This window comes from Gymnogyps californianus, chromosome 1 (assembly GCF_018139145.2).
Source record: "Gymnogyps californianus isolate 813 chromosome 1, ASM1813914v2, whole genome shotgun sequence".
NCBI lineage: Eukaryota > Metazoa > Chordata > Aves > Accipitriformes > Cathartidae > Gymnogyps > Gymnogyps californianus.
In genome coordinates this window covers 126,592,039-126,613,280 of record NC_059471.1, presented here as the reverse complement: position 1 = coordinate 126,613,280, position 21,242 = coordinate 126,592,039, and the positions used below count along the sequence as shown (strand labels likewise).

Here is a 21,242-nt window from a genome sequence, read left to right as displayed (position 1 = left end):
TCTCAGTGAAACTCCCAAACAGAGCTGGGGCGAAACAATACAGCCTACTCCTCTTGCGTTTTGATTTTCCTAATTAGCTTTAAGTTACATCATTTGTATTGAATCTAAGATGTGGCATAGCACAGATGACAAGGCCAGTTATTTCATGATAGAAGATGCAAATAAAACTCATGATGAACAGAGGCAACATCAAAGCACATTGTTCCTGCTCAGTTATGTTCTCTATGCCACTAAGTGGCTGTGTAAAAATGATACCTTTTACATCACTAGAAGGAACAAAAATTATAATTATGTTGCAGGGGGTGCATATGGTAAGGCTGGAATACTTGTAGTGGAGAAGAAATTCTGTGGGCATTCCTTGAAAACAAGGTAGTGGTAGCACATACTGCTTTAGCTAAAGCAGCAGTATCCAGTGGAGATAATGGTTAATGAACAGAGATTTTAAAAGAGTACTCGTGATGAAACTGCTCAAATTCACTCTAACAAATAACCAAATACATCAGAATATTTGATGCACAAAGACTATAATATGTCAAGCTACCATCAGCTTTGTCAAGCATTTCAACCATACTTCGTAGTTCGTCAAAGTACCTTGTCAAGATACTTCAACTTTTATGACTCCTGCATCAATATACTGTTATCTAACCGGAAAGGAAAAATCTGGACCTCAGATTCTCCCGAGAAGCTCCACTGGGCTCATTGGCAAGATTATGTATGAACATGAGGATAATATCTCATCCAGTATCTTTAATAAGGACTACTCATTTTAGGGGACTGGATCCAAAACTACAATAATGTTTGGGTACCTAATTCTCAGGCATCCAATTCCCATGGATCAGTGTTCCAGTTACAAGGCCAAAATTTTCACTTTGAGGTAAAAGCACGGAGCACCAAACAGCTCGGAAGGTTTTTCACATGCTTTGTTATTGCCTAGTTTCATAGCCAGCTTATTTTTGCATTCATGAGTTACCTCTCGTCTGATATTTAAACTGTAAACTCTATACCCCATCCTTTTATAAGGCACCTAGAAGAACAGGGCCCTGCTGCCTGACAGAAATTGTCAGTGCTACTCCCATACGAGTCATAAATAATAATAACTATGAATACAAATGTGATTCTGTGTACAAGCATGCCTGGAGGAGCCACTCAAGTAATTCTCAAACTGATCATCAAGGGGTTTGGTTTTCCATTGCCTTGAGACATTTGTCCCTGAGCATAGAGAGGCTATTGTCATTGTGAAGCTTTACCAGACCCAGACAATAGCGTTTCACACTCTTTGGATGGCAATGAAAGACTCAAGACAATGGAAAATCAAGACCTTCACTGTGGAATGGTCTGCAATCCTTGAGAGGGCACTGACTAGTATGAAGGGAGACTATTTCACTTGAAGAAAATAAAACAACAGAAGAAGCTTTTCCAAAAATTGATCTGAACGTTTTCTTGGTGACAGCTGTTGGCTTATTTTTAAGAGTTTGTTTTTCCCTCTTTTTGAGACAGCAACTCTTCCTCTCATCTTCTGAGCCCAGGCTTGTTTCCAGAAATGAGATCCACTCACACTACTCGTAGCTTGAGGCTGTTTGATACTATGATTAGCAGCTGAGTGAGAGAAGGCAGGTTTAAATCTCTACTACAGGCATGTTGTCCATATTTTTCTAACAAAGGGTAGCAGGACAATGTGGTACCTTCACAGAGAATAGATGTCACCCTCAGTATCAATACCCGCAGAATGCTAAGGTGCCGTCCCCCAGGTTGCTGATAGGATCTGCTGGGGGTTCAGTCTCTGGCAACGGAGGTTCTTCCCACAATTTCAAGATTTCCTATCCTGAAACTGGAAGTGCATGCCAAAACTTGTAAGACACTCACATTATGTTTTGGGATGCAGGCAGTTGCATTAGGATGCACACATATTCACTGTACTTGTCAGAACAGAGCTGCCTGTGTGTAAGTGTACATGCATTTTTTGCTTTGCCTCAAAAGCAGTTGAGGCAGGAACATGAGGCCCTGAGACTTTTAGGGGTGGGAAGAAAGAGGTTAGTGTTCCAGGTGGAAATGTGGCTGAATGGACTCTAAATTTCACCCAAAGCCACTGGACAATGGCATTAATCTTCCTCTAGTATGGCAGTAGAAAGGAACTGAGGAACAGGAAAAGACCTATCTGTACACATGAACATAATCTAAGCAGGAACTAGGGAAAAAGTCCCTATCGTCATAATAGTGACTACCCTTAAGTCCTAATTCCAGGAGCCATTCTTTGTGCTGGTTAGAGGTCAGGAGCAGCTGGAAGGTTTATCATCCTATCGCCCTCAACCCTCCTCTTCTTTCTCTTTCCTGGTACAGATGTTGGTGTTAGTGGTGGAAGTGCAAGCAAGGAGAATGCAGCTGTAACTCATATAACAGCACAGCCCCTGTTGTTGACAACACCTGAGCCATGGCACCTTTTGGTGACTCAAACACCAGCCAAGGAAAAAGCCAAAGAGGGTGAAACTGTGGTCTTAAATTGCCACTTTAACAGTCCACGACGTCCCTCCCTGACTGACCTGATGGTGAAGTGGTACAAAGAAGATGAAAACGGGCAGATGGACCTGCTAGAAAACAATGTGACCATCTTGCCAAATAACTCCAGGGTTTTCATGAGTGGAGACTTGTCCCAAGGGGATGCCTCCCTGGTGATCCTCAATGTGACAACCAGTGACCACGGTATTTACTTCTGTGAGGTTACACTTCCGGATGGGAAGGTGGCGACAGGAGATGGCACAAAGCTCAGGATCAGGAGGGCTCTGGGTAATATTTGATGTTATTTACTTCTTTTCTCCCTCTTTTTCCTCCAAAGCTGGTCTACACACTTGCAGAAAGAGGGAAGTTCACCTGTTTGGCCTCTAGCATTTAGGGCCTGGTGTCACGGAGTGTAATTGCTCTATAGCATTTCTCATTATTTTCGTTAGGCCAGCTAATTTTGGTTGGGTTGCCTCTATAAACAGTCACAGAGGTATTATTATAAGGAGGGGCATTTACAACCAAAAAAAGAAGGAAAAATTTTATCACTAAAATCGAAGTCAGTGCCAAGAATGAAACAGTCAGACAAGTTCTCTTGTACTCACAGCTGTGTTTGGCAGAACCCTCATGAGTGACAGGTGTCAAGATACCACCTCAGGGAACAGCTCCAAACTCCTTTTTTTTGACATTATTTCTCTCCAACCCACTAACTTCTTGTATATTCATTCCTTAACTGTGGATGACATAAGTAATCCCACAATAAACATGAGGATCACATTATATCATTTCTGCTTAACTTCATTCACATTAAAATCAAAGTAGCATTAAAAGTGCCATGCTATGTTTTCTTAGCCTCACAAATAGACACAAGGCATCTTAAGTAAGGCGATAACTTGCTTTGCCTTTATCAGCCGGAAAAGTGAAAGCAGCTTTCCTTTTTATGTAGGCTAAACACATTCCAGTCCCAACAAATCAACACATCAGAAGGTTTATTATCTTATTATCTAACTAACAAAAAATAGCACCTTCTGTGTCAAGAGTAAATTATGCAAGTGCCATTTCCCCCTTAGTCATTACCAAAGCTTCTAGCTCACCGAGATTCACTAAGCCTTTGCCCTTTTGAGCCTGAGTTCTTCCGTTACTAATTTTTATAAAACTACTCAGTTTAAACTGTAGCACTAACAAGGCAAGAAAACCGTGCCCCCCTGCAAGGGCTTGGTCGTGTGTCTAATGAGGTCTCCCATTGGCTTGATCTCATAGTCTCAGTAGCGCAGGCTACTCTTACAATATCTGCACCCTGGCCAGTGTAATTGCCTTTCTGTGTTCCTGAGAAGATGAAATATATCTTTTCTGCACTATGCCTGAATTAAAGGGACAAGAGAATATGAGAAATATAATTCATAAAGAAATGTTATGTGCCACAAATCCAGACTGTCCAAAAACTTATCTAAAATTAAAAAGATAAATTAGCTGACTCTCTTAACTTGTCCATTACAGGAAGCAAATGACATATATTTTGAAGTAAGGTAAGAGATGGTTCTATAGCACCATCATTGGTCTCACTCTCCTGAGGAAACGAGCAGCCCTACAAATGGATTTAAGCTACAGGATGCCTCCCTGCATGCGGGAGAAGGGAGTGGGTTTTTTACTGATGAGCTACAGTTGGTTTACTGGATGTCCATGCATTCGGCTAGGTAGCACAGAGTAGTGGCTGGTCCTGTGAATGGGGGCCCAGTGCTTGGAAATCTGTGTGTGAATATGGTAGCAAAACCATCCAAATTTTCTAGTGAAGCTTAAATATAACCACATAAATATATGTAGTGAATGCCTGATCGTAATGTAATTGTAGATGAAACTGGAAGGCTTTTAATCATTCTTTTATTACCTTTCCTGGGTGAGTCACATGGCAAAATGACTACCATGAGCATGAGGCAGTCACTTAAAATCTGATCAGATCAGTCAAGTGCCATTGCCCAGCCAGTTTCCCTCTCTCTAAAGAGACATTCCTACTCTGGCAGCCGCTAAGCTCCAGGGCAGATGCTCTCCATGCTGCGTCCCGTAACCCTTGTAACAGTCCATCCTACCGTGCTCACCTGACCAAAGGCTCTTCCTGAATCATCCTTCAGCCCCAACAAATAATAAAGCCAGAATGCCAACGTGCTCTCATCTCAAAGAAAATGGGATCATCTCACCTCTGCCACGCAACAGTCCCAAAGAGCAACAAATCAAAGAAAGGACTTCAGTGGAGCTCTGCCCACCCTCTGGTGCTGTCTCCTTTAGGGGTAGACAGGGAGACTGATGACTTTCTCAAAATTGTCAGAGTATTTCTTTCCATTTGAAAATAAAGCATATAGGCATGAGTCCCATTAATTCAGGCAGCAGCATCTTTTGCCATCCCATAGGATCCAGCTGTTAAGGGAGATTGCTAGGGAGATGGGGCTGACCTATCTCTAAATCCCCAGAAAGCGTAGCAGCTCCCTACATAGGAATGAAAAAAATCAATAGCTCTGTAGTGCAATACACTCTCTCCCGTGTAGAAGCCCCTGATTTCATGTCAGACAAGACATTGGCATAATTGATATCATAGTAAGTAGCTTCCTCTGCAGCCACTGCAGAAAACGTGCTGGCTGCATTGCATATAGTTGCCTGGGTGACATCTTGTGTTACTCTCTCTACCTTCCCTTCTCCCCCAGGCTTGTTTGGTATAGAAGAATCCATTGGAACAATCATTGGGGTTGTGGCGGCTGGTATCGGAGGCGTAGTGGTTCTGATCATTGTTTTAACCCCGCAGCTGAGGAGGTGCGTCCTCTGTGTGAGACAAGGCTCTCACCAAGGTAAGGAACACAAACCAAAACCTGGAATCCCTTGCTAGAAAGATGAACTCAATCACCTCTTTCCAAAGGTGCCTTTTTTTTAACTTAAGGAGGAATTAGCCATTTACTTACCTCTGGTCAGACACGGGATCTGGTTGAGGAAATAAACACTGTGGATGAAACTCTAACAGGGCTGGCTCTATATTTCATCTCTTTTTCAAATAGTTCTTTGTTTATGTTGGGTAGAGCTTCATGCATGGACCTAATGAGTTACCTATAAACAAACCAATAGGATCTTCTTTAATTGCCACTTTCGGCAAAGAGTTGTTCGATGAGATGCTTCTTCTTTTAACGAAGTCCTGGGTCTCCTTTGGTTCTTTTAGGTTTATGCTGAAGGATGCTTCTTCCTCCCACCAACTACACGCTTACATCCGTATTCTTGTAATGCTCGTGTACAGAAAGCCTATGATGGCTGAAGTGTATGTGTGAGGTGTGGTTTGTAAAGCCCAGTAATATCTTTTATTAGATCAGCTGATCAGGTTGGGAAAACTAGACATTTTCGTCACACAGGAGCCAAAGAAAAGACCTGAGAAGAGGCTGATGTACCCAAAAGCTCACCTGTTTTTTCCAGCTCTGTCAGCTGGTCTAATTAGAGTAGACTGACATTGAAGGCTGGATTTTGAAACAAGCTTAGTTCCCATTTTGTGCAACCCAAGATGTGGTCTGCGTTTCAGACCGAGCTCAACTAACTTTTTGCTTTCAGTGGGGAGCCGTGGGATTTGCACCTCTTCTCCCGGCACTCAAAAATCTTGCTGGGCCTGCTGGAAAAAAATCCCCAGAAGGGATGAAGGAAGAGCTGCTCTTGCCATTCGCTGGAGCGCTGCCGCCACCTGATGGCCAGCCTGGCGGCGACAGGGACACGGCCGGGGGCTCTGCCTCCCTTGCCGGGGAAGGTCTTCCAGCCCTTGCTGAGAAGCGCACCCGCACGCCTAGGCTGGTGCTGCCCACACAGCATCGTTCCTTTGCAAACCCTCTGCATGGACAGAGTTCACAACTTCTTTACTTGCCAGAAAGCCTCGGAAGAGTTTATTGTGTTGCACTCACTCTGTATCGCTCACTCGCTCTCTCTCCTTTCCTTCTTGCTCAGCGTAGCTTGAGGTGCAGCATTACAGGAGTCGCTGGAAGATGCAAAGCCGACAGGTGGAACAACTTCTGATGCCCTGTAAGCCAAAAATGGAGCTCTAGACGGAATAAAAGCCTTTGCCTCAGTACATGTTGTGTTTGGCATTTTTATTTTTGTTAGTCTGTGTCTTCTTCCTGCAGCTTTGACAGCCACAGTGGCACATTCAGCATCCTCCTGCAGCAAGGAGCGAAACAGCCTTTTGCGAAGAAATTTATATTATCACCTGCCAAAACCCCACTTAGTTTGGCCACATATCTCTGAATCCAGACTCTGATGAGGTACCTTGGGTCTTTCCCTGCCATTACTTCTTATTTTAAAGGTGGTACTCGAAGTTTCTCAGCTGTGCTTCAGAAGACACAGAAAGGAGCCTGACCTACCCAGGCCCCCCAGCTGCTAACACCTACCCGAGGAAATCGAATGCATTGCTTCTGGGGGTGCAACTGCGGCTCCAGTCTGTCTGCACCCCTCAGTACAGAGGCTCTTGTCCTGTTGGCTTGCTCCAGCCTACAGGCTTGTAACAGAGGCAAAGAAGGCCCACTTGAGCGTAGCTACCCCTGGCTGAAAGAATGGGATTTTGTTTTACTCTTGCCAGAAGGAAACGTAGTGTTTCAATATAAGCCTCTAATACCCTTAAAAAAAAAGGAGCAATGAAAGATTTGCTTGACATGACTAATGTTCTCCATAGCCCGTTTCCTGACGTGACAATAACTGATTCCCAGGCGGTCAGTGACCGGGGGGTATGCCAATATAGGAGAGCATCTCCTGTACGTATAGGAGAGCAGCGTATCAGCTCTGAAGCGTGTGTAGCAGGCGAGGAATATGTTCTTTTGCAAAGTACAGGTGTGCCTACTAGTAAGTAGAAGTCAGAAACCCTTGCTGGCCTTGCAACAGCAATACCCCAGTGTAACTCTGCTTACCTTTGAACACACCTCAGAAGCGTCCCCATTGCTGTGAGGCAGGAACATGAGGGATAAGACAGCTGGCTATATAAACTTAGAAACACACCCACACCCACACCCCCCCCACACACACACCCCCACAAGAAAGGATGGAGCCCTGCCCTGGGCCAGACTCTGCTTTTCCTTCTGGTAGGAAGCAGAACTCCTCTGAGCACAAATAAGGAATAATGAGGCATCCTCCCTCTCTTATGTCCCCTCTCCTCCTGCAGGTCCAGGAAAATAAAGTGGGTCGCTCTACTTCCAGACTGGCACGCCTCGGGTCTTCAAAGGCCAGTGTATCTTTTCACAGAGATGGTTTGGGGGTTTGGGGTTTTTTTTGTTTTTACAAGCCAGTCCAGCAGAAGTCTCTACATATTTTCTAGATCACGTGCAAATGTGTGGGAGCTGAAGGTCAGGCAATGTGAAAGGACAAAAAAGCCATTTGGTGATGGGTAATGCGTTCCCACTGCACTGCAGACCAAACCCTCTGTTTCTGCAAAGGCCACGATCAGAGCAGGATCTTACCCTTACTGCAGCATATATGTTACCCTGTCTCTCCTCCCCATAAACGCTGGCCTGATTGATAGAAATTCTCTCACACCATTGTTAGCTCTGGTAAAAGAGGTGAAATTTTATTCCAGCATCTTCAGATTCAAAGGGTTAGAAGAAAGGTCCTAAAAAGACTATTCTGCCCCCCCATATCTGAAATGGCAGGTGGGATGAGTCTGTCCACATAAAAAGTCTGGCCAGAGGATGAAGCGTGGGTTGTATGGGGCTGCTCCCCAACACTTGGCTGCTTCTTGGTCACACAGGCACACCATTTTTTCACACCGGTCTGTCAGGTTATCTGCAAAAGAAAATGTGAGTGGAGGATGAGAGATTCTGTATCAGACAAAGACAAGAAACAGTTTTAAGAGGAACAATTCCCTAATAAAGCAATTCTGAGGGAACAGAGGCTGTGGGAACAGGAAGAGAGAAGGACCAACATGTCATGTTGTGTATGGATCTGACCCTCCCCTGTCCTGTCTCTGTCAACAGGTCTGACCTTAACTGTGACCAAGAGCATCAGAAAGTAGCAGCTAAAAGTAAATTGGCAATGCTTATAAAAATCTGCCCAGCACAGAGTGCTCCCCGCTTCTAGAGCTGTGTGAACAATGGGAGTCTAGTTCAGCAGCCAAAGCTAAAAAAGAAAATTATTTTAGCTTAGCCTGAGCTAAAAATATTCCATTTTCCCTCAGTCAGTCAACTTCCCTTTTAACTCCTCCCTCTGCACATCAGACCAATTTGAAAAGAAAAATGCTGCTTTGAAAGGAAGAGTCTCCTGGAGGGACATTCAGAAACCTGAGGGTATAGAAGCATCCACCAGGCATCCTTCACTCGTGCTCCGTGAGTTGCTCTTACATCTCTCTGATCACAGCAGAGGAGCCAAGGAACTCCACAGCAGGGTCAGGTACCTGATTTTTATGAGTCAGCAGCTAACGAAGCTGATTAAAATCGTATGTATGGAACTATTTATAATGCAATTATATGACTACGTAAGGACCATAAGGAACATCAAAGCAACTAGCTCAGGTGGCTACACTGAAAATGAGTGATTTTGGGTTAATGAACCCCATCCCACCTAAAAGTGGCTTAAATGCAGCCATTGGGCTAATATTATTTCAAAGCACAGTGTCTTGTTTATTTGAGGCTGCTACTATAGATTATCTAACACCGACCAAACCCTGCACTAGGCAAAGTTTAAAGTGTGTCTTCATGCCGGTGCATGTGGGCTTTGCTCCAAAACCAACTGCAAAGAGTACAGGAATCTTTCCAGATTTCACTGGACTTTGCCGGATCAACTCTGTATCTGATAAATAAGAAGAGCCCATATTTCTTAAGCTTTTCTGAAGAGAATCACATGTTTACTGGTAAAAAGTGTTTCAAGGGTCCCACCGATGAGGACTCAGCACTAAGTCCTTTTTTTTCTTAGCTACCAGTCCTGCCTGATTTTCTCCTTGCCCTCTGCTCCTTGAGTTCTTCCTAAGCTGTGCCAACCACTGTCAGTCTAATGTGAGTACAAGAGTCATTGCTTGGCAGTCATTTCTGTTAGAGCGGAATTATTTTTTTGACCAGCATCCACAACTTACCACCTTTTCTATATTCCAGATATTTATCGAATGGAATTTGCCTACATGTGATGGCATATCTGGACTGAAAAATATGGGTTTGCCAGTTTCTTTCATTCCACAAACAAAACTGCCTAACAGTGGCAAAAGGAGGAGAAGTCCTAGGTAAAATGAGTTTCTGTTTAATTTACCTGAAAATATCTGTGTTTATGACACAGTGCCAGGCAACAGGCATTTATTTCCTCTTGCATAGAAAGGACAGTGCAAGCAGTTCTGCTTCTAATGTTTCTCGACATCACCACCCTAGGCCCAGCAAGCACGCCTGGAAATTTGATTCATCCCTTTTGTCTGAATGAGATCAGACATTGTACCTTCACACCTCAGTAAAACCTGCTGTGCTGTAGCCTGGGGTAGGAAATTTGCCTTTGGAGCACATTTCAATTGTTCCTCCCCACGGGGGATGTCAGGGGAAGTGAAGCCTGCTGAAGGCTTGTGGAGAACAGTTGATGGATGCTTCTCAGGCCTTGCCTGGACATCAGTTAAGGAATTAATGGCATTTGTTTAACTAATGCTTGACAGCCAGGTTGGAGCAACTGCAGCCCAGTGCACTCTTATGGGACATGCTTTGCCCATGTCTCATGGACTCAATGATACATCTCACATCCGCAACTAGGATTGTTCCTTCACAGCAAAAAGAAACGGGATTTTTTTTTATATAAAAATAGCTAGCAGAAAATATTGGTCAGCTATGGAAATATGGGTAAGCGGGAGGGAGAGCAGTTATACATTAAAGCAATACATTCCTTGGCCAGCACTTTGTATTTAATAGGCTGTTCTGGCACTCGGAAAAGAGCAACTGCAGATGTGCTGTGCCCCATCCCATATCTGCTGGCAGATTTTCAGCTGCTGGAGAGGCTGAGGATAGCACCAGTAGAATATGGTCTTCTGATAAGGTAGAAATAGTCTTTTAATGTTCAAGCAAGCAGCTTTGATGGTATGGGGACAAGTTTTACTCTCACATATTTCTTTTCAAACTTTCGAAGTGTTCTACAATGGATTTTACCATCAGGGACTTTTTGGAGACTTAGAAATAGAAGCGACAAATTCTAAGACTCAAGTCATCTGGTGTATGTCAAAACAAACTGGTGTGAGCCACTGACGGGCTGTGACTGTGCAATTCAAGACCTTCTTGACTGGGTAGCAGCTGTAGAGCTGAGCACAGCCTACACTCGCTGTATGCCTGCGGCACTCGAGAGCATTCGACTCTGCAAGTTTCAAAATCCCTCCTGGAGCCCTAGGGCTTTAGGCTGGAGTCCCACACGAGGCAAAGATGCAGGCTGGCACCCTATTTAACCTGTCTTACAGACATGCGTAATAGCATGGCTCTTCTCTGGCAGTACATAATGGTAAGTAAATCAGTGAACAGTCCCGCTGGAGGGAGGGCCAAAACTGCCATGGGAAGACCACCCGTGCCGAAGCGGTCACAGGCAGACCATTGCACAGCTTTGGGAAGGCATTGGTAAGGAGCAGGTGTGCTTAATGCGGGTGGGCAGAGAGCCTCCAGAGAGGCGTCTGCATCCTTGCCAAACTGAGATGGCTTGTTGGCTCCATGGCCCCCACTCCTGCTCTTCAGCCTGGGGAGGACTCAGGTTACCTGGATGGAAGTGCTGGGGCTCCAGCCTTTCTCCCAGCTCCAGCTGGGGACTCTTGGCAAGCCTAGTGATCCAGGCAAGGGATGGGAAGAGAGCTCAGAGGAGAACAGACATTGCCCAAAGTGGCTTTAAAACCATCTCAGCATACACAGACCTACCTCTGAGGCCCACAAAGCTCTTAGGTCAGCCTATGCCCCTGTGGAGGAGGGAGCGAAACGAACCCAATGCGAGCGAGCATTTCCTTACCACACCGCACAGCGTTCTGCTCACATGCCCACTGGTACTGTTGCACCTTGGGGCTGCAGCCTTCCTTCTCTGCCTTGTCATAGCAGCAGTCATGCCTGTGGCAGCACCTGGGAGAGAATAAAAGGGAGAGTTTGGGCTCAGACATCCTGCATGTTTTGCTCAGGAGTGTTTGCACGTACTCCAGGAGTGCTCCACTCTTGCACGGCTTACAACAGCAATGTTTGCCCCAGCCTGTCAATAAATCGTCTGCGGATGAACCAAGCATCCTGGCATTTCTTTGAAAGCTCACATGGCTCAGGAGCTCATTAACGCCGTATTTGCTCCCATGACCACCGTGCTTCTTCCTCCAAGCTTTTGCCCTCAGAAAGGCAGGTGTGGTCAACACATGGTAATCCCACTCACTGAAAAGGAGCTGAAGCATTACTATGAGGTGCGTGACTGTGAGCCACTGGCTTAGGCTTAGACCCGTCTCAGAATTTGGAGTCAGGATGTTCTTTGCCTTCCTCAGCCTCACCAAGCAGCTTCATCTCTTCGGTTCACCTGGACCTGCCACGTGCTCTTTGGCCCATCCAGTTTCTGAGAGCTGGCTACAAACTTATCAATCAATCAGCCTCAATGGTGGGATTCATATTAGGTAACTTCAGATCCCTAAATGTAAACACCTCCATCTAAGGCATTGGTCTATACTGCCTTTATGCATGTCTGGGACATAGTTCATATTATCACGCTGCAGAGATCTAACATAGGTGAAAAACATTGCATTTGAAAGTGCAATTGCTTTTCATTGACCATAGAGGGGGCTGGGGGTGACTACCTAGGCTGATGATACCTGTCCTACAAACTAGTCAGTGAGATAATTCCCACTATCAACTACTTCAGAATTTGTAGAAAACTTGACCCCACTTGAATTTTATTCTGGCAGTTTAGTGACTCAAAATACACCAAGAAAAGATTCAGCACTTAGAGAGGTTCTCTGCCAGATAACAAAGGTTGGTTGAGCAAGGATGCGAGGTCAGAGGCTGGAGCCAGAGAGGAGTGAGCTCCTGCTTTTTCAGAAGCTGTCCCTGCAAGATCACTGGGACTCTACAGAGAAACCTCTCTACTAATTGGGAAGCATCAAGGCAGGCTGATCTTAGGGATAAATGAAGAGCAGACAGCTTTTAGAGAACCTCTTGAGTCCTAGATGTGAATGTCTTCAAGATGTGGATGAGCTGGCCAAAAGGGAGCATGGCTGTGCTGGCTACCCAAATCCAGCTGAAGACCTGGATTGTCATCTTCAAGGCCTGAGGCCAGTGTACCTGAAAAGCCAATAAAAGTCTGCGACGCACTCTGGGTTCCACCATTATATCCCTCTGGAAAAGTGGAAAAACCTTGCAAGAAGGATGAAGGTCCCTTGTGCAGGAAGTGGGGCTTCTCCAGAGACCCATTGGGAGCTGCCACTACCTTACCCAAGAGCTCAGGAACATCGTGAACTTCATCACCCTCTGCTGCAGGAGGATTTTGCCCTTTTAGAAATTGGTTTACAGATACGAGGGCTGATGGGCTGTGTGAAGTGATAAAGCCCAGGAAAAAAACCCAACAATTTCTGAAGTGCAAAGAAGATGATCCACCACTGATGCAGATTCTAATAAAATGACTGGAACTAGATCAGGTGAATCGTGTGAAAGACACAACAGAATCAGACCAGTCAGATGAAATTCAGCCTTCAAGCAACCCCTGTGATTACACACAGGCTGAATTTAGTCCAGTGTGCTTTCCCTACTGACTGAGCTCCCAATTTAGTAGTTAAAATAGCAATTTCATCCCACAGATGAGTCTGCAAACTAAATGCCTTTTTTTTTTTCAGCTTGCAAAGATGAAACCTGTGTGGTGCTTACAACCAGACTACTTACTGCATTGTGAAACCTAGAAATGTAAGTTAGCAGTAGCAGACTAGTATCTCCCTCCATGCCAGCTCCTCAAAGGACTTCAGAATGTGACTAAGCCATATGGGATATATGTATCTAGAAGTTTTCCCATGAGGAGTTACAGCAATTGCTGTAATTGAGAAGACCTTATTCAGCTCATGGAACCAGTCCTGTTGAACCTGACAGCAGTAACAGGCTGTGGGTCAGATTTTTGTTCATCCAGTAACACCTCACTCCTGGGCTTGTCCTGAAGAGGTTAGAAGTGAAAGGCCAAAGGAGAGAAGAATTTGCAGCCTTGTGGAAAGCGTGGAAGTCTCAGCTTTCTCCAACGTATGAGTACCTATGCAATGTGCCATATGATATGACTGGGATGGACTACGGCACTGAGCTACAACTGGGGCACATGTCATCTGGAGGAGTTGCTGTAGCTGAGGGCATCCTGGCTACCGCACCTGAAGCTGCAACACAGCCTCATCCATCCTCAGGGAGGCAGATGGTAGAGCAGTCCCATTATGGGTGTCTCGTATATGGGACACAGAGCACAAGAGACCGCGGTGGAGAGCCACAAATCAGGCTGAGCTGAGGCAGAGTGCCAGCTGTAGAAATCATAGGGTTTATGAGGTCTGAAGTGTGAATCAGTAGTCAAATCGGTAAAGTTGGTGTCAGTGATGGAGGAGTGTGGGGAGGAGGAACAATGTGAAGGTAGAGAGGCAAAAGGAGGAGTTAGGAGCCTGCGGGCCAAGGGAATGAAATTGCTCTTCATGGAGAGCCAGAGGGAACGAACAGAAAAAGAGGTAGGAGAAGAAGTGAGAACAGATCTTGGAGGGGGCGAAAGATGGTCTGTGAATCAGGCAAGGACAAGCAAATGAGCACTAGAGAGGTGCGCTAGCTAGCTGTGAGAACTTGCTGCTCCTTAGCTGGCTTGGCAAAATCAGGAGGACTGCATAAATTTTGCAGGACTGGAGGATCTGGGGCACAATTCTGCTTCCCCTTACACCAGTTCCTCCTGATGATACCCATAACTGCAGTGGGGTGACATGTAGCTTACACCAACAAAAAGCAAGGAGACTTTGGCTCATATGTTACAAACATCTCTCAGATGCTCCGAAAGAACTGCCAGGGAATACAGTGAGTGAGGAAACTTATTGTTATCCTTTGCTACCTTCGATGATCCCATCCTGTCTGGAAATGCCCTTTCCTGCACCTGGGTCAGAGCGTGGTGTTAAGCTTTTAATAAACTGCTAACGCTCAGTTAGACCAGCGCAAACAGAGTCAGCCAACACTATGGCAGAGCACTGGTCAACAGGTATGGAAAACAAATACAGCCCTGTCATCTAGTTAGTAAGCAACCTATTCATCGCGTCTGGGCTACGAGACAGCCCTAATGGCTACAGACAGCTCCAGCTGGCCCTCAGGGATCAGCTGGCCAGACCCCTGCCATTGAGCAAATGCCATTAAGGTAAGAATTTGTCACATTGCGTTAGTCACATTAACAGCACAGCCACCACTGTGTGTCCTTTTGTTTTGCTTTAACTCAGCAACTGAGGGGAAATCTTACTCTTCCCTATGAGTTTGCCAGGACTTAGATGAGCCATATACGCCACCCTGCCTTTCACGGCATTCGGTGTTTTCAGGGAGATGCTGAGCACCTTCAGGTCCTGCTTTACAAAATGGGTTCTGCAGCAATCCGGGAAACAAAGGGGAAGGAGAAACAAATCTATTGACTTCATGCGGAAGAGATGCCATTATGTCTTGAAGTGATGGGCCTGTGAGAGTGGAACAAAAGGGAATAGGTAATTACTGACAACTCCACATCAAAGTCAGTGTGTGAAATAAACCTTATAAAAGGATTATCCACTCAACGGCTTTTTTTCTTTTCCCATAAAAGAGAGGTGCTTAGAAGCACTCTAGCCCTGTCTAGACAGATTGACTGAATTACTTACAAGAAAATTACTCCTTTTGTAGCGGTCTCAGTAACAAACCTAGAAGTGTCAAGCGGGTGAGTCATTTCAAACAGTGTTTGTCACTCAAGGCCAGCAGTTTTGCCACTCTGCTTCCTTCTTTTTTAGAATGGCAAATATGGAAAATAATGTGGTCGCTTTGACAGGCATGGGGTACTCAACCACACTGATTTTTGCAGTAGTTCTCAGTAACAGATATCAGAAGATTCCTTTAGGAAACATAAAATGGAAAATTTTAAATCTGGTAGGGGCATTACCCATTCTTCCTAGCTAAGAACCTAACTAAAAACGTTTCTGGGGTTTTTTTTGCAGCCAAGCATTGCAGCTAAGGAATAATAATGAATACACTTAGAGGATCAAGCTTCCTTTTTACAAACTATCTGGTATTTTGAGGCATTTCCAGTTGCAGAGTCTCGCTTTCTGCCGTTAGGATAAAATCCATATCCCATGGAAATCAAACGGCAGCAGAAACACTGGCTGACAAACACGTGGCCATATTTTACTCTCTCTGTCTGTTTTTCAGGAGTGCTGACCACTTGCATCTCCCAGAGTAACCTAAACTTGGGGGTCACCCAACGTTTGTGGAAAACAGCATTTAGGTGACTCCATTCAGCCCTTCGGTAAAAGAAGTACTCCAAATTAGTGAAGTCGTGTCTTACTTTAAAGACCTGGTTCTGAGAGTTGATAAAGGGCTAACAAAAATAATAAACATGTTTACAGACACTGCTGTAGGTGGTGATAAGCAGGTCAAGAGATATTACTGAAAATTAAAAGAAATCTCTACACCTGAAAGCTATGACACTCTGTAGGCAGTTACTCATTATTTGTAAGTCCTGTATTGACTGTTTCATAGATTAAATGTTTCACAGGTACAAACCAGGGATGTGAAGAGAGGGCTTTGGGAGTGAAATATCTCGCTGCATTAATGAAGACATCTCCACTAGTTTTAGGGGACACTTGCTCTTTTATGCCCACAGAGGAGTTGGCCTTTAACCTTGGCATCTTTTCTTCCTTTTTTTCCTTTTTCTGTCCTGCCAATTCAACAAAAGTTTAGTTTTGTAGCAATGCGAAATGTCTCCAATGGCTGGATATTCTGGAAAGCTTAGTTTCCTTCCCAGTGAGCTGCACACTGCCTTCGCTCCGGCTAAAGGCAGTGCTTGCTTATCGGTAGCACCTGGCCTGTTGACTGTAGATAAACAGATAGACTTGTGTGCTCTGTCTTTGAGGTTTAAAACCAGACAAGTCTGCAAATAAAAGGCTCAGAGCACACAAGAGTCCATCATGCTCAAGATTTACATGTATGCTAATTGAAAAGTACAAGAAAGAAACCTTTGATTGCAGCACCTCCTAAACTAATTGCTTTTAGCCTCGGAATAACAAGCACAGCATCTTCCCCACTAACAAAGAAGGGGGGAAATAACACCATGCTCTCCCCTTTTGTTGTTCTTCCTTGATTCAGAGTGAACTAACAGGCAATTAAGGCAACAGGTTTGATTACTCCTTGCAATGATCTGGATTTCTTCCAGAGGATAAACAGTGATATTCCCATCGCTGCCATTTTCAGGACCTGGGCAAAATAACTCTCCAAATACTTTGGTCACACCCCTTTTTTCAGGCAGGGCTTGCTCTCTATGAATAAACATGCAGCTATTTCATGAAATCATACCCTGGTTCCTCCTTTGCCCTCCACCCCACAGAATACCAGGTCCCACGACCTCTGCTCTCATCCAGAAGGTGGTTAAACCCTCCTTCAAACCCCAAGTGATACGTGGGTCCTCACTCACAATTCCCCAGTGCTGTTCATATATGCTAAGTTCCCCCTCCACAGGGCAGTAACAAGTCCATGGAGTCACAGTAGTACGAACAGGGAAGAGTGAGGAGATCTGCACTGCTTCTGGACAACATAGTTGAGGTTCTTCTTACCAGTCTGTTTTATCTTTAGGCCACCCTCGTCCTCCCAGTCCACAATAGCATCCATAGCCAATATATGCCAAGGGAGACCGTCCTGTGCCACACGATATAGCTTCTGCCAATTCGATGATTCCTCGGGTGTGCAGTGAATGGGATTTTCCCAGAGCATCTTTCCAGACTGCAAAGACAGGACATGGCTACACACAAGGATTCAACACGCCTGACAATGATATTCTTAAAGTCCTTAAAGGGGGATTTTTTTTGTTTTTGACTGGTTGGCTGGGTGCAGCCTTGACAATCTAATTAGCCATGACGTTCAGCCTGCAAAGGGGACTCTGCAGGGGCCTTACCTGAGGGCTGGGATAACCAGGAGGCAGATGCAGAAATACCCAAGCAGGCTTTTTCTGCAGAGGGAGCCCAATTCAAGCAAGACTTACTAGCTCTGGTGCACTAGCGTGTGATTGCAGCTATATTGCACCTAGGAGCGGTGCGCCTGGTTTTGCACATCACAGAGCCCAAGCTGTTAAGCTTTGCAGGGCCTGTGCCAGCACCATGCAGAGCCAGCTGGGCTTCACTGCACCCCAGAGCTCCCAAACCTGGGGAAGCTTACTAGCTACACTGTGGTCCCAAGTCGGAGGTGAAGCAGCAGAGGACAAGCACACAACCAGACCTAACCTGGGCTCTACAGAAAAAAGAGGTTTCTATGTTGCCCAAGATGTCTTATATTATCCAAGTTTCCCCTCCTATTCAGGATATTTTAACCCCTTCTCCAGATGGCAAAAAGCTGACAGTACTATTAATTTGCATAGAGGGATAACTACAAGTCCCTGAGCCTGTAAGGTATACTTTGTCAAGGATAGAATGTCTACATTAGCCAAGATGTATGTATATCAACTTTCTTTTGAGCGTTTGGAAGTGCCAGCAACACTTACATCTGCTTCCGTTATTACATTCCATTTAAGTCATAACATCAGGTTGGCTGCATGAATTTGGAAAACAAATAAAAGGAGCTCTGTGTCAGCTGAAGTGTGCGGATGTCCACCCAAACCGGTCTGGAGATTTTTGAGTTACAAGTCTTTCAAACAGTGTTGTGATTTCACATGTTAATTTGCAACTCTTTTAGAAACCACAGACTCTACCTTGCAATAACTGTTACGGAAACTAAGAGTACCCTGCCCCTAATACTCAAACCACTGTGATGCTCAGCTGCAAACATTGATGCTTATCATGTTAACGATAGCGACAGACAGGAGTATTTCTTGCCTGGGTTTACTGTGAAGGAACAACTGCACTTTGCGCTGCTCTATCGTGCATGGCAAAGCTACTCACCGGTAGCATCAAACCCCTCAGACCGACTGCCTAACCCAGCCGCTCCTCCCACCCGTGCACAGCCGCTCTGCAAAGAAAAGCCTGCCGGAATGGGGGGACTTTGCAGCACGCTTGGATGGAGAGGGAGGTGATGCCTCGGAGCTGGGAACCCACCACCGAAGTTGCTTTGCCACCTGCCCTCAGCTATTGCAGCATGCTTGACCTCTTCGAAGTGTTGTGCAAACACGGACTAATTAATCCCCTAAACCACCCGAGGACTCAATACTATTATTAAAACAGTTGCTTTCCTTTTAAAACCTAGCCTCTAATCCCCTTGCTTGGGCCTCTCCCCGCATCTCCTGGGCTGGCCCGCCCTCCTAGCCTGATCCAAATCCCAGCGAGAACAAGGAGGGTCTCTCCCCATGAAGGACAAGGAGGGCTTTGCTCCCTCTCTGTAGCCCGAGCCCCCAGCAGGAACGAGTGCTGCCCTCCACCATTTTTGCCCTGGTGATCGGCGCCTCGGGCTGTCCCGGCACAGGGTTTCGTGCAGTCTCCTTATGCTTCCCGGAGCACTCCTCGGGGATTAAATGCACATTTCTGAAAAAGTAACTGCTGCTCACCTAAACACTACTTGAGTGTTCAGGTTTTGTGCTAAAAACACACTAGACAGGTGTTATTCGAAACTAAAGAGACAACCTATTTCCCTTGTCTGAACAGTGGGGCTCCGGAGTTAGAAGGGGGCTCAGCTCTCAGGCACCCCGGGGGAAATCAGAAGCAGTGAGCTGCTCTGGATTTTGGGTTAAAAATCATGCTTTTTCAACCTGTTGCAGTTTGCAGACCCTGAAAATGTTCCAATGGAGACAAAAACTCCTTTGTAGGCATTCAGGCCTCCGGACGAGTGGCTTGCATTTTTTTTAGCTGTCTTTCGCTGACCTCTTAAGCCAGGACTGCTGGACTTGGTCTGTTGGCCGCTGGCTGAAAACAGCCGAGGCTGGTGTAAGGTAATTGCACCTGACCCAGAAGAAGGGCCATTCTTCTTTTGGGGATATCTCTGAGGATCAAGGAACTGTAATTACAGTGTAGAGCTGCTCATGAAAGCGGAGAGAAAGCCCTAAAGGGAATTGAGTCCAAAAGACTCAATTAGTGTGCTTAGGGCTGCGTGCTCTGCAAGAGCTTGAAATAACGTGGGCATCCAGGCAGCCTCTGATGTTCCTGTTTCGTTCTTTGAAAGCTGGCTGGGTTATGAGCCAACAGTGGGTCGCTGCAGCTGAGAGGTCAGCCCCAGCAAATACATTTCAATATTCAGGTGCACAGCTAATAACTTGACCAAGAACTGAAATTGCTTTTTCTATGCTGGGCAGCCAAGCCAACGCAGCTGGGAAAGCCTTGAAAAAGCCTGAGTCTCCATAGCAGCCTGCATTTAGCCACATCTCCCATTAGGAGCATGCCCAATCATTAGTTATACTACTAATGGGGCACCTTAGCAGAGAACATACCTGCAGGGAGGTGAGCAGAGGCGAATCTGACAACTTACACTTTCTATTTCCTGCTTAAACAGGCAGCCTTTGCTGTAGATTAAGGCAAGGTTTTGTTTTTTATTTTAAAACTGTACTGCAGGTATAACCTCAGACCTGCCAGTTTAGTGTCGTGTTGCCTCTGTGTGTAGGGGCTTTATGTTAGCAGACATTTATGGCTTTTTTTAACAGGCTTTTTTAAAATTATTTTAAATTCAGATTAATTGAAAACTGCTTACTCCATGGTCACTGCTATAAAAAGAGGGTATTTCTATGAATAAACACAGATGCCAACAACTTTGTAGCAGAGACCTATTCAAAAAGAAAATGACCCATGTTTATATATCCCCAGCTATGTAAACTGCCAGGGAAGCAAAGTGGGCAGGCAGCTCACTTACACAGCCCCTCGCTATAAAGCTGAAAAGAGTTGAGTGCCGCTTTTTTTTCTCACTTGGCCAAACCACACCGAGGTGCCTGCTGTGAAGCAGGCAAAACGGACGGCAAGCGGAGAGGCTGTCCTGGGACGGAGGGAGGCATGGGGAGGGAGAGGGACCGAGAGGTGGTACTCACCTGCCTGAAGCAGCAGCAGCAGCAGCAGCAGCAGGCGGGAGCCCATGGGCAGATAGCTCCCGTGCTCCTGTACCCTGGGGTTCAGCCGCCGGGACGGCCGGCAGCACCTCACCGTGCTGCCAAGTGAGCCGAAGTGTGGGTGTACTTAACAATCCTCCCGGGCCGCTGCTCCAGGTTTTATATGTACATGGCTCCACGCCCGTCTGAAGTGGAACACCCTCCTCTGTGATGTCCCTGAGCCCCAGCCTGGGTCCAGTCTGTCCCAGTAGCGAGCTCCTTGCTGCGCGGGGAGGGGGCGAGGGCTGGCTCTGTTTGCCTAGCATCGCCTTTGGGAGGGAGGGGCTGCTGGAAGGGCATTAGGCTGGCGTCCCCCCGACAGCCCGAGACACCCAGGCACTAAGCTGGGCTCCTTCTTTAAGCTGTTTGCTTACAGACCCTGGTTAACCTCTGAGTAGCTATGGAAAAGGGAAGCCTGCAACTGGGCTTTCTGTGGCTTGGGCTCGCTGCTGTGGCATCCGCCTGGCAAGGATTTTCTCTTTTTATAGGTCACTCTTTCCAGGGTAATTTTTTTTTGTAAATTATTTTATTTTAAGACTGATTATTTTTCACGTTTAAAAAAGAAGAAACAAAACTATAAA

General features: G+C 45.8%; 1 protein-coding gene across 1 annotated transcript; it reads right to left on the bottom strand.

The window, feature by feature from the left end:
- Nucleotides 1–7,804: 7,804 nt before the first annotated feature.
- Nucleotides 7,805–20,650, bottom strand: LOC127029319 (phospholipase A2-like). Its single transcript, XM_050914885.1, has 4 exons — nt 20,605–20,650; nt 17,225–17,390; nt 11,434–11,540; nt 7,805–8,274 (listed from the first exon to the last, which is right to left on the bottom strand). Exons 1-4 carry the CDS (start codon nt 20,648–20,650, stop codon nt 8,111–8,113), a joined length of 483 nt encoding a protein of 160 aa, XP_050770842.1. The 3' UTR covers nt 7,805–8,110.
- Nucleotides 20,651–21,242: the final 592 nt, after the last annotated feature.

What these genes read in the sequence shown, in the direction of transcription:
- LOC127029319 (XM_050914885.1), bottom strand. Translation starts at nt 20,650, where the DNA reads ATGGGCTCCCGCCTGCTGCTGCTGCTGCTGCTGCTGCTTCAGGCAG. An exon ending in GCTGCTGCTGCTTCAGGCAG is followed by an intron (nt 17,391 to 20,604) that starts GTGAGTACCACC and finishes CTGTCTTTGCAG; the next exon opens with TCTGGAAAGATGCTCTGGGA. An exon ending in GCAGAACGCTGTGCGGTGTG is followed by an intron (nt 8,275 to 11,433) that starts GTAAGGAAATGC and finishes TTTCTTTTGCAG; the next exon opens with ATAACCTGACAGACCGGTGT.